The following is an 18,184-nucleotide window of genomic DNA, read 5'->3' on the forward strand; positions in this document are numbered from 1 at the left end:
GCCAGGAATTGTCGTGCACCAGGAGCCACTGTACCAGCATAGGGTCTGACAATGGGTCCAAGGATTTCATCCTGATACCTAATGGCAGCCAAGGTGCCTTTGTCAAGCCTGTAGCGGTCTGTGTGACCCTCCATGGATATGCCTCCCCAGACAATCATTAACCCACCACCAAACTGCTCATGCTGAATGATGTTACAGGCAGCATAATGTTCTCCATGGCTTCTCCAGACCCTTTCACTTCTGTCACGTGCTCAGGGTGAACCTGCTCTCATCTGTAAAAAGCACAGGGCACCAGTGGTGCATCTGCCAATTCTGGTATTCTATGGCGAATGCCAATCGAGCTGCATGCTGCTGGGCAGTGAGCTCAGGGCCCATTAGAGGACATGGGGCCCTTGGGTCACCCTCATGAAGTCTTTCTGGTTGTTTGGTCAGAGACATTCACACCAGTGGCCTGCTGGAGGTCATTTTGTAGGGCTCTGGCAGTGCTCATCCTGTTCCTCCTTGCCCAAAGGAGCAGATACTGGTCCTGCTGATGGGTTATGGACCTTCTATGGCCCTCTCCAGCTCTCCTAGAGTAACTGCTTGTCTCCTAGAATCTCCTCCATGCCCTTGAGACTGTGCAGGGAGACACAGCAAACCTTCTGGCAATGACACGTATTGATGTGCCATCCTGGAGAAGTTGGACTACTTGTGCAACCTCTGTAGGGTCCAGGTATCAGCCTCATGCTACCAGTAGTGACACTGACTGTAGCCAAATGCAAAACTAGTGAAGAAACAGTCAGAAAAGATGAGGAGGGAAAAATGTCAGTGGCCTCCACCTGTTAAACCATTCCTGTTTTGGGGGTCATCTCATTGTTGCCCTCTAGTGCATCTGTTGTTAATTTCATTAACACCACAGCAGCTGAAACTGATTAACAACCCCCTCTGCTACTTAACTGACCAGATTAATATCCCAGAAGTTTCATTGACTTTATGCTATACTCTGATTAAAAAGTGTTCCTTTAATTCTTTTGAGCAGTATATATATATATATATATATATAGTCACGCTTGGGTCACAGATTTTCACAGAGACACAGGAGGTTGTAGAAAACAGGAATTTTATTCAAACACTGCAAACAAACATTTGCTTCTTTTTCTAAAGCTTAAACGTGCTCCATGACAAGTCAGAGATGACAGTTCCGCTAGGAGAAGAGAATGTCAGAGATAGAGAGAGATAAAAGCAAAACAATCAATTCCAAAACTGACAGACGCTGCACAAGGCTTTTAAGTAAATGTAGTACAGCGCGAGGTCTTTATTACGCGTTATAGCGCAAGTGAGAAGGGTAAGGAGCAACGTGAAGGTAGACTGTGTTTCAGGGGTATTCCCAGGGGCGTCTGTGTCCTCTTGGGGTGCGATCACCCCTCCAGCTTACTATATATATATATATATATATATATATATATATATATATATATATATATATATATATATATATATATATATATATATATATATATATATATATATATATATATACATACATACACACACATATATATACACTGTATCTCTATTATGAAAAAAATTTTGGGAGGGAGACGAGACGTGATCTTCTCGGAAGACAATCTGATGTCCCGCGAAAGACTAACGACACGCGGGAAAAGGCAGTGAGACAACATTTAAAACAAGTTCGCAGACATCTAACCAAGCAGTTGTTGGAATGCTTTTGGCAGACAGACATCATGTGCTCCCAGCTCTTAAAACAATGACAAGCGACAAGCAGATCACACAGCTTGCCAGCAGCAGCAGCAGGAAGCCAGCAGATGATCTGGGTGCTTCTCCTTTGCGTGCGTTCAGCCCCCCCTTCACAACGCAAGCATCAGAGACACGAAGTGGCAAAAGGACAGCTGCCATACAGGCATTTAAATGATTGACGTGCAGCGTGACAAAAAGAACACGCAGCTCGCCAGCAGCAGAAAGACAGCAGATGATCCGATGGCATCTCCTTAGCGTGCATTCAACCACCCCCCTTCACAACACAAGTAGTGTTTTACGTCCTGTGAGAAAGATTTAACCATGCCCAGAGCCGGAAATAAAGGACAAGTATTGTTTTTACAAAAGTTTTAAAGCAAAAGTGAAAAAAATGCATATGTAACAATTCCAATGAAAACAATCTCTTTAAATTGTATACCTGTTAAACCAAACCCAGGGGTGGGCAAGTGAAGCGAGCAGGGGGCAGAGCCCCCTAGTATATATATATTCTGAAATGTAATAATGCTGGTCACTGGTAAAGTTGACTCATTTCAGAAACCTTGCCTATCAGGTATTTGCAAACTGCAAGAAAGTACACCCCGTGAACATATATATTGTATAAACAATACAATATTAAAAATTGATAGATTGTAGTGCTCTGATATTGCAACTGAGTGAGCATTAACTCTGAGGACATTGAGGATTAACAATATGTTCCTCCACACAAAACTCTCCTGATTCTTCAGTGTCTTTGGACTTTGCACTTTAATTCTCTTCTTCAGTGCACCCCATTGGTTTAGGTGAAGGAACTGGAATGGTTACTATAAAAAGCTTGATTTTGTGGTCAGTGATTCATTTTTACATGGATTTGGAGGTATGTTTTGGATCATGGTTCTTCTAAAAGATCAAATCCCTACTTAGTCTTAAGACTCTTGTTAGACGCATCCAGATTTTGATCTATATTCTCCTGATATTTGATGGGAGTGCATGATGTCATGTATCCTAAAAAAAATCTCAGGTCCTCCAGAAGAAAAACAGCCTTACAACACTTACCTGAGGGGATTAGATTATTTTCTATATTATCTTGTTTAATATCATACCAAACCCATTCCTTGTATTTGTTACAAAAAAAAAAAAAAAAGTTTTGCCCGACCTTAGATCTTGCTTCCTTGGTAACCCTAGGAGGCAATCATGTGCTTCATCTGTCCAACTATGACTCTTGGAGAAAGTGTTCCCTATGAATCTATCCTTCTTCACTGTGTATGGAGGCAAAAAAGGTTTGTGTCTTCTTTCAGGGAGGTTAATCACCAATTTAGTCGTTTGAAACTTCATCTTTATTGATCTAATATTGGAAATGGGGATTTTTTGGTGTGCATCGATTTCTATAGTCACTGGCTGATTTATGAAGAACAATTATCTTTTCTCTTATTTCATTTGTATATTCTCCGGTCTTGCCCATCCTGCTGAATGACCAAAGTTGTCTGGACTTTGTGATACTTCCTATGTCTATCCCACTGGAACAGGAAGTCACAGAGCACCATTAAGAATTCCTAAAGACACAGGAGCGCTTTTTAAAAGGAAAATATAAGCGTGGCATAGATTCTTCTAGCGGTGGAAATAATTATGATGTGTTTTGATAAAAAAATGTTTGTTTTCTTTGAATAAAAATTAGGTTAGATTTCTCTCACAATTTGGCTATAATGATCAAGCTAATGAAAAATTGTTTGACAGCATTTTTGCTTAATTTTTTATCAAGGATACTAACAATTCTGGATGAAACTACATCTGACATACGTATTTTATTTTTTACAAATACAAGTAATTCTAAAATGATGAGAAATTAACTGCACAAATCATGCAGGATGACGGAGAATTTTAAATTGAAGCTAACAAAAGCCTGTCTTATCAAAACCAAGTGTATAAACAACTATCAAATTCTATTCTGCAGAGGGTCAATATTTATAGTTTACTGATGTACATTTTTACAGTCACAGGTCTCTTTAAGATCTAATAAATTGTTCAACAGATTTAAATTATTTAATCTGTAACTGCAGGATTTTCTGAAAATTTAGCAAATGCAATAATTTAATATAAAGTACAAAAAGACTGAACTTGCTAGGGAAAGCACATATAACCATTAAGAGAATGTGCAGTCTCTCCATTGACAGTGACAAAATATGCATCATACTGCGGTCTCTTGAGCCAGAAAAACACAGATACTAAATTATTTATAAATAATTTCCCCAACATCTGTAAAATAGTAAGTTTCCCTAAACAACATTCCCAGGCTTATACATTCTTCTTTTATGCTGCATATCTAATTTGATCTACTGCTTAACAGAACAGGTTACTTTTACATTCGCAAACATTCCAGTGATTTGTTGGGAATACGGAATGCCCTGCATTGTTAATGAGTCGTGTTTCTCCTGATGGCTGTAGGGAACGGTCTCTTTCTTGGCTAACCTATTGGTTAATTCAACCTAATTTATTGTAAAATATTGACGAAATATTTTTATATGACAAAAAAAAAATTATTACTTGCTGCATGCGGAAAAGCACAATACTATATTTATTTACTAAATAGCATACATTACACATCAAATACAAACACTGATCATTGCAAAGATACCGCAACAATATGCAAAAAGAAAAAAATATACAAATAAGAGCAGAAAATGTACAAGTTAAAAAAAGGTGTTACATTTGCTGGGACCCATTCACGCCTCACTTTTTATGCATGTTGAGTGAACTAAGTGTGTGAAAACTTTGGAGGACTGCCTATGTAGAACATGCTGTGGAATAAAAGCTGTCCTGTGATTCATAAGAATGCTGTGTTTAAATACTGGGTGATAGCATATTAACATCAAAATAATAATAAAAGACTTTCTACATAGCCTTTTTGCTGATCTTTACCAGGAATGCCAATAATTCTTGAGGGATAGGAAATGCATTAATTGGGTGCTGCAATATATAAAAAAACATATTCCTTAGGAAAACTACATTTAAATGTAGACAGCTGCATGGCCGGACCAGTAGTCTTTGAAAAAGAGTGACAAAGCATTCAATTTTTTTTTTCTGCAGTATTTATAAGTGTTCAAAATATCTGACTGCCTTTACATGAATAGATATAACATGTAGCTTGGATTCATAGCATGATAGGTAAACTAAAGTGATCCATTTCATGGATAGAAAGATGTGCCATCTTAAAGGGTAGGCAGAGAGTTGAAGTTCTTATGCAGTGGGTCATGTCCAAAGAAATGAGAACCACTAGTGAACAGCACAAGATTTTTTTTTTATACTAATAGTATTTTCATTTAGCATTTTAGATTTCTTCTCTATCTTTGGATTTACACATGATGCAGTTTATGCATCTCACACTCTTATTGTGTTCATATATTCACTTTTAATTGGATCTTTAAAGTTTCCAATTAATAACTGAATTGAATATATTAACATTAACATAAACCAAGCTCAAAACTAATTATACAAAAGTATAATTTCAGTCTTCACATTTCATCTACTACTGGAAAACAGAATGTGCAGGCTCTCATTAGACAAATACTTTGCCAGTGTAAAGCTATAGAACTTTTACAGTATAGGAAAATCATTAAAAGACAAAAATCACCAGTAATCTAACCTTAACCACAGCTGGCAAACTTAGGATTTAAGTACCATGCTCTCATGAAAAATCAGACAGATATTTGTATCATTAAAATAGAAGTTGTCTTAAAATTGGACAAAACTGACTCAAAGGGACGTAATGATTGAAACATATACTTAAAAAAAAAAACATACCTATGTTGAAGGAAGCCAATGAAAGGGGAAATGCCTGTTCCTGGGCCCACCATAATTATGGGTGCTGCTGTATCTGAAGGTAAATGAAAAGCTGAGCTTGGTCTACTGCAAATGTACACCTAAAGGAAACAAAAGTGAATTGTCAGAACCTAATATAAAACTGCTCAAAAAAATTTAAAGGAACACTTTGAAAACACATCAGATCTCAATGGGAAAAAAATCCTGCTGGATGTCTCTGATATGGACTGGTAATGTGTTAGGAATGAAAGGATGCCACATCGTTTCATGGAAATGAAAATTATCAACCTACAGAGGGCTGAATTCAAAGACACCCTGAACATCAAAGTGAAAAAATGATGCGGCAGGTTCTAATCCATTTTGCCGAAATTTCATTGCAGCAACTCCAAATTGTACTCAGTAGTTTGTACGGCCCCCTATGTGCTTGTCTGCATGCTTGACAACGTCAGGGCATGCTCCTTATGAGACAACGGATGCTGGGGGATCTCATTGTTGTGCACTAGGAGGAACCCAGGACCCACTACACCAGCACAGGGTATGACAATGGGTCCAAGGATTTCATCCCGATACCTAGTGGCAGTCAAGCTGCCACTGTCTAGCCTGTTGAGGTCTGTACTTCCCACCATGGATATGCCTCTCCATATTGATGTGCCATCCTGGAGAAGTTGGACTACCTGTGCAACCTCTGTAGGGTTCAGGTATCGCCTCATGCTACCAGTAGTTACAATGACCATAGCCAAATGCAAAACTAGTGAAAACACAGTCAGAAAAGATGAGGAGGGTAAAATGTCAGTGGCCTCCACCTGGTAAACCATTCCTGTTTTGGGGGTCATTTCATTGTTGCCCCTCTAGTCCTCTCTGGACTACCCAAAAAAGATATAAATCGTTTGCAACTAGTGCAGAATGCAGCTGCTAGAATCCTAACTAGGAAAAGAAAATCAGAACACATCACACCAGTCTTAGCGTCACTACACTGGTTACCTGTGTCATTCAGAATTGACTTTAAAATTCTGCTTATGGTTTATAAAGCCTTAAATACTCTCGCCCCATCTTATATATCGGAATGTCTGACACCTTATATTCCAAATCGTAACCTCAGATCCTCAAATGAGTGTCACCTTAGAATTCCAAGAACAAAACTTAAAAGATGTGGTGAGGTGGCCTTCTGCTGTTATGCACCTAAAATCTGGAATAGCCTGCCAATAGGAATTCGCCAGGCTGATACAGTAGAGCACTTTAAAACACTGCTGAAAACACATTACTTTAACATGGCCTTTTTATAACTTCATTTTAATCGTAATTTAACTTAATCCTGATACTCTGTATGTTCAATTCATCATAACAACTATTCATGGTGGCTCTAAAATCGGTACTGACCCTACTCTCTTTTCTGTTTCTTTTTCGGTTTCTTTGTGGTGGTGGCCTGCGCCACCTCCACCTACTCAAAGCTTCATGATGCTCCAACAATGATGGATGGATTAAAAGGCAGAAGTCTACGTGACCATCATCATCATCAAGCCCTTCCGTGAGAATCCTAAATCCAAAGAGGACTGTTTCATTTATGTTAGGTAGAATGCCCAGAGGGGACTGGGCGGTCTCGTAGTCTGGAATCCCTACAGATTTTATTTTTTCTCCAGCCGTCTGGAGTTTTTTTGTTTTTTCTGTCCCCCCTGGCCATTGAACCTTACTCTTATTTGATGTTAATGTTGATTTATTTTTTATAATTATGTCTTTCATTTTTCTATTCTTTAATATGTAAAGCACTTTGAGCTACTGTTTGTATGAAAATGTGCTATATAAATAAATGTTGTTGTTGTTGTAGTGCACCAGTTGTTAATTTAATTAACACCAAAGCAGCTGAAACTGATTAATAACCCCCTCTGCTACTTAACTGACCAGATCAACATCCCAGAATTTTCACTGCCTTGATACTACACTCTGATTAAAAAGTTTTCCTTTAATTTTTTTGAGCAGTATATTTTACAAATTCATGCACTATTTTATTAAACTACAGTAATCCCTCGCTATAATGCGCTTCAACTTTCGCGGCTTCACTCTATCGCAGATTTTATATGTAAGCATATCTAAATATATAGCGCAGATTTTTTGCTGCTTCGTGGGTTTCTGCGGTCTACATGCGTCCTCAGTTGGATTGCCCAGTTGATATTACAAAGGGACGCTATTGCCGGATGGCTGAGAAGCTACCAAATCAGAGCACGCAGTTAAGTTCATTTGTGCTGATTGGCACAGTGACAGAGCACCGAATTTGATTCCGCTGCGTTAACCAGGAAGTCTCGTCTTGCTTATTCAGCATCAACGTGTTTCGCTGTGTAAAGAGTTAAATTTTGTGCTCTTTTGTGTTTATCTTTTGCATAGTCAAGCCCTTCATTATGGCTGCAAAATGATCTGCTCCTGCTACTGCTTCAGGGGCTGTGCCCAAGAGGCAACGGAAAATGCTAACGATTGCCGAAAAGGTAAAAGCTTTGGATATGTTGAAGGAAGGGAAGACACCGCTGTAGGACGCCATTACAGCATCAATGAGTCCATGATTCTTTTTATTTAAAAAGGAGGAAAAGAATATAAGATCTACGGCTGCAGTGTCCTTTAACCAGGGCGCAACACGAGTTGTAAGTGGACGTAATAAGGCGGTAGTCCGGATGGAATCTGCTTTAGGGATTTGGCTTGAAGACTGCCAGAAGAAGAACAACGGCGGTGCTACATAGTCGCCTGAAGAGTCTCCTTTAGAAGAGCTGTAACACTCTCCTTTGTTGTGCAGTAAAATTAAACACATTGTTATCAGACAAGTCATCGTGTCATTGTTGGTTAGTAACCATAATTAATTTTCTATGTACAGTATTTATTACATGTACATAGTTTAGTGTCACTGTACACACATTTTACTGTATACAATTTTTCTTGCATTGTACGTAATTATTGCTGGTAGCATGTCTATAGTAATGGCTGTAACATTTGTGATATTGGAGACGCTCAATATCTTTAAAATAATATTTAGGTTTTACTGTATATAAACAGTGTGTTTACATACATAATTTCAACGAATCTTACCTAATATCTAAGAGAATACAAAGGGTTTATGCTGTATAACTGTGCGGGAAATGTTTATAAGAGTGTGGGAGAATCTATAAGGGCTTAAAATATGTAAAAATAACCATATAAACATATGGTTTTTACTTCACGGCTTTTCACCTTTCACGGGGGGTTTTGGAACACAAACCCTGTGATCGAGGAGGGATCACTGTATATACATTTTCATAACCAGCTAATTAATTGGGTTATAGTTTTTTTTATCCATTTTATTTTAAGAGTAATATAAAACGTTTTTTTTTTTCTTTTTAATAGTACAATTTCCAATATTTATCAATCCATCTATTTCCTCAGCCCAAGTGCTGCATTTCACAAGCACAGAATCATGGGCTTATGACCATTCACAACACTTTAATTTACACTCACCTAAAGGATTATTAGGAACACCATACTAATACGGTGTTTGACGCCCCTTTCGCCTTCAGAACTGCCTTAATTCTACGTGGCATTGATTCAACAAGGTGCTGAAAGCATTCTTTAGAAATGTTGGCCCATATTGATAGGATAGCATCTTGCAGTTGATGGAGATTTGTGGGATGAACATCCAGGGCACGAAGCTCCCGTTCCACCACATCCCAAAGATGCTCTATTGGGTTGAGATCTGGTGACTGTGGGGGTACAGTGAACTCGTTGTCATGTTCAAGAAACCAATTTGAAATGATTCGAGCTTTGTGACATGGTGCATTATCCTGCTGGAATTAGCCATCAGAGGATGGGTACATGGTGCTAATGAAGAGATGGACATGGTCAGAAACAATGTTCAGGTAGCCCGTGGCATTTAAACGATGCCCAATTGGCACTAAGGGGCCTAAAGTGTGCCAAGAAAACATCCCCCACACCATTACACCACCACCACCAGCCTGCACAGTGGTAACAAGGCATGATGGATCCATGTTCTCATTCTGTTTACTCCAAATTCTGACTACCATTTGAATGTCTCAACAGAAATCGAGACTCATCAGACCAGGCAACATTTTTTCAGTCTTCAACTGTCTAATTTTGGTGAGCTTGTGCAAATTGTAGCCTCTTTTTCCTATTTGTAGTGGAGATGAGTGGTACCCGGTGGGGTCTTCTGCTGTTGTAGCCCATCCGCCTCAAGGTTGTGTATGTTGTGGCTTCACAAATGCTTTGCTGCATACCTCGGTTGTAACAAGTGGTTATTTCAGTCAAAGTTGCTCTTCTATCAGCTTGAATCAGTCGGCCCATTCATTCTCCTCTGACCTCTAGCATCAACTAGGCATTTTCGCCCACAGGACTGCCGCATACTGGATGTTTTTCCCTTTTCACACCATTCTTTGTAAACCCTAGAAATGGTTGTGCGTGAAAATCCCAGTAACTGAGCAGATTGTGAAATACTCAGACCGGCCCATCTGGCACCAACAACCATGCCAAGCTCAAAATTGCTTAAATCACCTTTCTTTCCCATTCTGACATTCAGTTTGGAGTTCAGGAGATTGTCTTGACCAGGACCACACCCCTAAATGCATTGAAGCAACTGCCATGTGATTGGTTGATTAGATAATTGCATTAATGAGAAATTGAACAGGTGTTCCTAATAATCCTTTAGGTGAGTGTAGAATCATAAATATTTACACTGCAAAAATTATTTACAGTGTAATTACCATAAACGTTCATATTACAAATAGTTAACTTGACACTTTTTTGCCAAATATTTAACTCCTGATATTATTTTCAACTGGTCATATCTTAAGTGTAAACACTCAAAAATCAAAATGGCTACATTCTTTTTAATACTTCTTTGTGATATACAGTAGTCTTGAAAACCAAAACAAGATTGCATTTCTATAAAGAGTGAAGAAAAATAAAGGATTTTTTAAATACAAGTAACATTTATTATTACTCATTGTTACATATCACCTATTTTAAAGCTAAAATTTACTAAATAATTCATTAAGATAAGTTAATTGACGACATTTTCATTAGAAAGTAATGAAGAATATTTTAACTATGGGCAGTTTTTTTGTGAATGTCTCCTGTATGTTGTCCTGTGCTTTAGTGTGATCTTTAAAGTACTTGCATATTGCTGCTTCTGTCTTTAATAGTAAGCTGCATGCACTTAAATTCCAATCACTTGAAGATGACAATAAAGTAATGAATTGAATATCGATGTTCACATACTGCTTTGCATTACAATCAAGTAGAAACCTTTCCTGTGGTAGTCTGGTTAGAAATGTTGCAGTTCAATATGCAAGACCCATTCAGTTGAGCAGATAACAAATTCACACTGCAGCATTTCTCATCACTAAGGTGCAGATTACAACTTACAAGAGCAGAAACACAAGCTGTATCTTTTATTCTCTTACTTACTAGTTAATTTTAGAAAAATGCAGAGAAAATACAAGAACAGCATGCTAAAAAGAAGAAAATATGCCTTGAATATGTACTATCTGAGTAGGCATGTATAAAAGTCACTACATACAGTACGATCATAAGATATACTGACAGATATAAGGAGATATACATTCTAGACACTGTATGATTGATAGACATTGTCACACACAAGCGTTTAGGGAGCAGCTTAAAGGACCCGACGAGCAGCGTGAAAACACACGTCAGGGGAAAACGGCAGTGTACTAACCACTCTCTCTTTGTTTCGACAGGAAAGACGAGAAAACGCCACCGTGAATACACCCGAAAACCCTAGCCATCAGGCCAAGCCACTTCCGGGTTCCTTCTTTCCCTCTGGCCCCCAATGATGATGTCACCACATCCCAACTTCCTCAGCGAGTTCTTTCCCGGCATTCCCTTTCCATTCCCACACCATAAAATGTCTGTGTTCCTTTTACGCAAGATGTAACGGGACATTTGCATTTCAAAAAGTTCAACTTTTGTCTCATCAGTCCACAAGGTATTTTCCCAAAAGTCTTGGCAATCATTGAGATGTTCCTTAGCAAAATTAAAACGAGCCCTAATGTTCTTTTTGCTTAACAGTTGCTTGCGTCTTGGAAATCTGCCATGCAAGCTGTTTTTGCCCAGTCTCTTTCTTATGGTGGAGTCGTGAACACTGACCTTAATTGAGGCAAGTGAGGCCTGCAGTTCTTTAGACGTTGTCCTGGGGTCTTTTGTGACCTCTCGGATGAGTCGTCTCTGCGCTCTTGGGGTAATTTTGGTCGGCCGGCCACTCCTGGGAAGGTTCACCACTGTTCCATGTTTTTGCTATTTGTGGATAATGGCTCTCACTGTGGTTCGCTGGAGTCCCAAAGCTTTAGAAATGGCTTTACAACCTTTACCAGACTGATAGATCTCAATTACTTCTGTTCTCATTTGTTCCTGAATTTCTTTGGATCTTGGCATGATGTCTAGCTTTTGAGGTGCTTTTGGTCTACTTCTCTGTGTCAGGCAGCTCCTATTTAGGTGATTTCTTGATTGAAACAGGTGTGGCAGTAATCAGGCTACGGAAATTGAACTCAGGTGTGATACACCACAGTTAGGTTATTTTTAACAAGGGGGCAATTACTTTTTCACACAGGGCCATGTAGGTTTGGATTTTTTCTCCTAAATAATAAAAACATCATTTAAAACTGCATTTTGTGTTTACTTGTGTTATATTTGAATAATGGTTAAATGTGTTTGATGATCAGAAACATTTTGTGTGACAAACATGCAAAAGAATAAGAAATCAGGAAGGGAGCAAATAGTTTTTCACACCACTGTATTTGCAAACGCCAATTCTTTAGCATACGGGGATGGATTCCCCAACACTTAAACATGGTTGTTTGTGCTTTCTTTACAACATACTGTATACAGTATGAAAGATTGACAGATAAAAACAGAGAAACTGTACGTGCAATAATTGAAATAAATGTGTATTGGCAGTAAAAATGATGATCTTTTTATAAAAAAGTAATATATGCATACAAATCTTTAAAGTAGACATGCCTTCATGTACATCAAATGTAAACAAATAAAAACTCTTACAAGGTTGAAACTACTCCCTTCGTTTAAGATTTGATGCAAATAAGATGCTCAAGAAATGGCTGGCACATGTAATGAAAGCTCAAGAAGTAAACTCAGATTTCTAATTTGACTCCTGTCCTGCAAAAGTTCATTAGTTTAAAAAAAAAAAAAAAGAATACAATAAAATATCAGCTTTAAATAAATTCTCGTCCTGTTCTGTATCGACTCTAATAAAGGCTATGCGCATATGCTTCATTTGTGGGAGAAAAAGGAAAAAAAAGTTAGAAAACGTACACATGACACAATCTTTAGGTGTGTTCAAGGGCTATTCAGGCACTGTAGCCCTCATTGGACTGAGTTCAACAGGTTGGTTCTAGAGCCTTCTCATTTAATTTCATGGTTGCGGGGCCAAAGGCTACCATACCAGGATTGGATAAAAGGCTAAAAACAGGACTGGACAGCACTCTGGCTCACCACAGGGACTATTCTCAATTACCCACACACAAAAACACACTATACTCATAAACAGTGACAATTTTCAGTTGCCAATTAACTTAACCTAAATTAAAAAATATACATATATTGTAATAAATTCTTCTTTTGCTTGAGCATTTCTGGCCATTATAATTTCCAGGAAATAAGACTTTCAAAGCTATTCAGTTATGACAAATGTTAGAGAATAACAAAAGTGAAAGGCAAACTTTATTACAGTGACTGACCATTATGGACAGCAGGAAAAAATGGCACTCTGATGATAAATTATAGGGTGACCACATTTTCAAAGTTCCAAACCTGGAAACTTGTGTGGCATGTATGGCCACACATAAAGCCTCATTTGTTTAATGTCTGCTTTATCTCCTCATCATCAGAGAGGGATCAGAGCATGGGAAAAAATATAAAATAAAAAAACAAAGACACACTGTGATTGAAGTGGAAACAGAAAAGGCAGTATATTGTACATTTTTGTGTTGCAGTTTAAATTTAACACATTCCAACTGTGTTCATCTGTGGTTCTCCTTGGGAGATATGTGTGCGTTGTTGTAAATGTATCGTGATGATGTTTTGTGTAACTGAAAAACTTTATTAAATGGGTAGCCTGTTAAAAAGGGAACATTTCGATATTTTTCGGTTATTTATTGGGTTGCATAGTGTGAAATTGGGTCAGTCCCTATCACTAGGACGTCTGGTTATCCTAGCAAATTATAGTGTCATTGAATCATTATAATCTGCAGTTAACGGATAATTCTATGAAATTGTACTTTTGTTGTTATTTTATTGATATTCACCAATTTCACAATACAATTTAAGAAAATCTCTGCAAATTGAATGGAAGTATTTAATGATGGAATTCCATTCTGTACAATTGGCATTTAAAAATAGAAGTTACGTTTACACATTTTACACCACTGAACTAATTACATCACATTAGGAACATGCTGCACAAAACCTGCCAAAAAAAGTTACTAAAACTTCAGAATTTATGAAAATGTAGAGTAACTCAACATCTCAACATTGCAAAAGGATCCCAAATTGGCATACCCCCAAAGTGGAAGCTGATACACAAATGACAGAATTCAACATAAAGGGTCTGAATAATACAGCAGATGGCATCATCCTCTTAAATGAGCAAAATACAATTATATTTATGCATTTGGCTCTTGATTAAGTTAATTATAAAAATCTTACAGCAAAATTATCTTTTTTAAAAATGTTTAATGTTATGATGTGATCTTGACTTCAGTTCTTTTAAGTTCAACTGTCATCAATGATATTTAAATAAGGGCAGATGTCAGAAAAAGTAATAATTCCTTAGGTTTTGAAAGGGAAAAAAAAGCAAATTTATCTTGGATGCTAAACTATTCCTGTAATACACAGACTGCAAGTATTATGTTTGTTGGCTGAAGCAGCAAATGCAAATGGAGTGCTGGACTAAACAAATAAGTCCAAATTAAATAAAGCATTGCTCAATCCAAGTTTAGTTAATGAGGCTGGCCAAAGGATAAAACCATAATAAATACACTTAACAAATATTTCAGCTTATATAACATTCATTGCTACACAATAACTTACTCATAGGTAGAGACAACTGTCACTCCTGTAAACACATTAGTCCTTTTCACACATATGACTGGGAAATTTCTAAATTTAACTTTTCTTAGCATTTACAAGGATTCAGTCATATTACTTAGCTTTGCCGTCAACAGCAGCCACACATGTGTTACTAAAGGGTGTTCAAGGAAGCAACTGATTATACATGCAATGACCTAATTCTTATTTTTTAAACATCACTGTATTCTGTGGAAATTCATTATGAACTCAAGCTAGCAAATGCAGTCCAAGCACATAAAAGAGGTAATTGATCCAACCTAGTAACTCCACAACAGTGCAAGCGTGCAATACAATTGGCTAGCAGTCCTTTATAGGATTGCTTATATTCATCACTACTGGAATAGGCTTTGGCACCATACAACTGTGACCAAGAGAAACAGTACAGAAAATGGCTATAGGGATTAACAGAAATGAAAAGAGAAATAATACATTTGATAATGCTGTAATAAATTTCTTTGAATTACTGAAGTGTGTTTTTATGTTGCTTTTTGAATACCTGAAAGACAGAGGTGTGGACCAAGAGTTCTCTCATTTGGAACAAGTTATTCATTTCTTGGGAAAAAATAAAATCAATATCAATACAATACTTTTACATCATGAAAAGTTCACAGCAACCTCTAAAATTCTTAAGAGCTACTTGACTGATCATACCAGTCCTCTAAACCAGTGTTTTTAAATTACTGGTGAATAGAATACTTTGCTGGTTTGTGAAAAAAATCAATGAATTTATTTTTTTGCCAGTGTGAACACTTTTCAGATAACATTTCAAAAGAATGTTGTGCCTGGGTTCTCGAAACTGCTTTTGGAAACACCCAATCCCAGCATCCTCTTAGCCTTTGATCTAATGTTATAAAATCACGATGCTCGATACTCCAATTGAGACCCCACTATCTGATCTAATGGTATAAACTGCTGGATGTTCAAAACTTGAAGGAGGACCCTTGCCTCTGATGTAATGTTAGAAAATCTAGATGGTGGATTATCTACTATATTTAGAAAGCATACTTAAAAAGAGATTACCAACATGTATGTTTTCCATTTCAAGCATTGGTTGAACACATTTTAAGTGTTTTAGTCTTATAAGTTTATTTTAAGTTTTTAGTCTGACATACCTTGGGAAGTACATTGCTAGCATCCTGTATTTCAGGCAACATCATCTGTCCTCCACTGTGCTGAAGAATTGGCAATACCAAATTAGACAGCCAACCAGTGCACACTCCTTTTCTTAGAGCAGGACGCTCAGGACAAGGTGGAAATTCCACTATGTTAAATACAATATGAACTCTTCCGGGGTTAGAGTAAATTGAACTGCAGTAGAAGAAAACAAAATATAAAAATGTTGTCTTTTTAAAATGAGAAATAAAAAAATGGCAATAACAACCCCATATGCATGAATCGTTAAAAAAATAAATTCAAAGATAGTATGATGTTTAAAACTACATTAGATTTAGAATTCAGCATTGTATAAAGTGCTGTGCTCTTTTTAATTTACATTTAATTTACATTTACATTATCACATGATAATTCTTTATTCTATATAGTCGAGATAAAGAGAAAAAAATCAAATACTATAATTAGTAAAATTTATTGTGGAAATATATCTGAGAAACTTGACAGGTGTCTGGATTTTTTTTTGTCATCCATGGAAACTAAAAAGCAATGCATTTTACTGGTACAAGTACTTGCACAGAAAAAATCACTGCATCTGCATTCCCACAGATGGGTGCATTGTTAACATTGGAACTGGTGCAGAGATTCTAACTAAAAATGTTCTGTCTAAAAAAAGACTTAAAAATCTGGTTCAGTTTGGTTTCCACAACACTGTAGGAAAGAAAAAGCTGGACATGAAATATTCAATTTCCATATATTGTTATTATTTTAAAAAGTATTCCGAAAAAAAAAAAAAAAAAAAAAAAGAACTTTGTTCACTTCAGTATCTTCCTGTACTGATAATCTGCATATATATATATATATATATATATATATATATATATATATAAACTCCAATGTCTGTCTGTCTGCTTTTCACAACAGAACAAGTTAACGGGTTTAGATCGTTTTTTTTCTATAATTTGCTTGAACATTCTGTTTGATTTTGCAACATCTCTCACCGCGCTATGTATCACAGTTCACTTGTGGTACTGATTTATTTGTGTGAATTCGAGAAACACACAGCTGGCCAAGGAGAAGGGGGCAGGGCCCTCCTCAATCATGTGCCACCCTCGGGGCGTAACCTGACCTCTGCTTAGCTAGTGAATAAGAGAACTATTTTAGATTGGGTTTTTTTCTGTATATAATTCGTGTTGATTTTGTGACTTCCTTCAACGCACTAAGAATCATAGTTCGCTTGCTGGAGCAACATATTCGCACTAATACGAGACATAGGTTGCAGGCTAAGGGGAGGGGGAAGCACGACATGAGGAGAGGGGAGCCGGGCAAGGCCCTCCTAACTGTCCTGTTTCACTACTACGTGGGAGCCACTGGGGACGGCTAGTTCTGTATATAAGAAACTTTTGGCTAAAGTTTTAAAACACATCCTACATCTCAGCTGGCCAACGTTTATCTTCACAATATGTAAAGCTACAAAAGCAAAATAACAAAAAGTTAATAATTCTCCAGAGCAAAAGAAGCACCATACAATGTATGTGTTATGTACCATAACTGAATACTACTAATGGAGTGTGCATCTTTTTGTAATTGTTAAAAGTAATTTTTATTTGGATTGATTGAGTCAAGGTGTCCTCTAATTAGATGTTGCATTTTGCCTCTAGTTAAAGGACATGAATTTTTACGTCACCCAAAAATAGATTCATGAATTGCAATATATTATAGAACTAAAGTCAATGTGTGTATGTATGTATGTATGTATGTATGTTCCAGCATCACTTCCGAATGGCTGGAGTGATTTTCATGAAACTTGGTACACATGTTTCTCATTTATTGTATGTATTAAAAATACTGTAGAGTGAAATCAACCCTAATCCACCCCCTTCTGAGTAGGGTGGGGGTTGATCTTGTATGCATGTCATCATCGAGTTTACACTCAGAACGACCACCAGAGGGTGAACTAGAGGTGCCTGCTAGCATTCTTTATTTTTGAGCACCACCGTGCCCCCTGTTGCTTTTGAAATTAAATAGAGTTGGCTGGTTCCGAGCGCCAACTGGATGATAACATACATACAAGACCGTAAGACAAACACATTAAGTGGGTCTTGATTGTTTGTTCATTTATTTTTATTTTTAAAGTTGTAGTGTATTTTTAATTATATTTTTCGCAAACAATTAAAAAAAACACTTTATTTTCCTCCCGGGCAATGCTGGGTATTTCATCTATATACAAACGTTTTTTTCTCACTTTCTAGAAAGAAATATAAGTCAATGAAATACAAGTCATAATAAACAAAGTACAAGCAGTGGTAAACCAAAATCAGAAAACACTATATAAAGTACTTTCATGCAGTTTTTAATAATATGAAGGATATATATTTTTTTTAGGATTGATGTT

The 18,184-nt window shown here is 37.1% G+C and overlaps 1 protein-coding gene and 1 long non-coding RNA gene across 5 annotated transcripts in view; one reads left to right on the forward strand and one right to left on the reverse strand.

Moving 5' to 3' along the window:
- Nucleotides 1-11,498, forward strand: part of LOC120530159 — a 32,563-nt gene extending 21,065 nt beyond the window's left edge. For both annotated transcript variants that reach the window (XR_005633909.1, XR_005633908.1), the window contains one exon: nucleotides 11,274-11,498. This is a non-coding gene — a long non-coding RNA (uncharacterized LOC120530159). The remainder of the gene's footprint in view (nucleotides 1-11,273) is intronic.
- mtrr (5-methyltetrahydrofolate-homocysteine methyltransferase reductase) overlaps nucleotides 1-18,184 on the reverse strand; it is a 142,980-nt gene that overhangs the window by 43,445 nt on the left and 81,351 nt on the right. For all 3 annotated transcript variants that reach the window (XM_039754372.1, XM_039754374.1, XM_039754373.1), the window contains exons 11-12: nucleotides 15,792-15,987; nucleotides 5,530-5,648 (exon numbers count right to left, since the gene is read on the reverse strand). In XM_039754372.1, coding sequence (XP_039610306.1) covers nucleotides 5,530-5,648; nucleotides 15,792-15,987 — 315 coding nt within the window. The remainder of the gene's footprint in view (nucleotides 1-5,529; nucleotides 5,649-15,791; nucleotides 15,988-18,184) is intronic.

The sequence above is a fragment of the Polypterus senegalus genome, chromosome 5, assembly GCF_016835505.1.
Source record: "Polypterus senegalus isolate Bchr_013 chromosome 5, ASM1683550v1, whole genome shotgun sequence".
NCBI lineage: Eukaryota > Metazoa > Chordata > Cladistia > Polypteriformes > Polypteridae > Polypterus > Polypterus senegalus.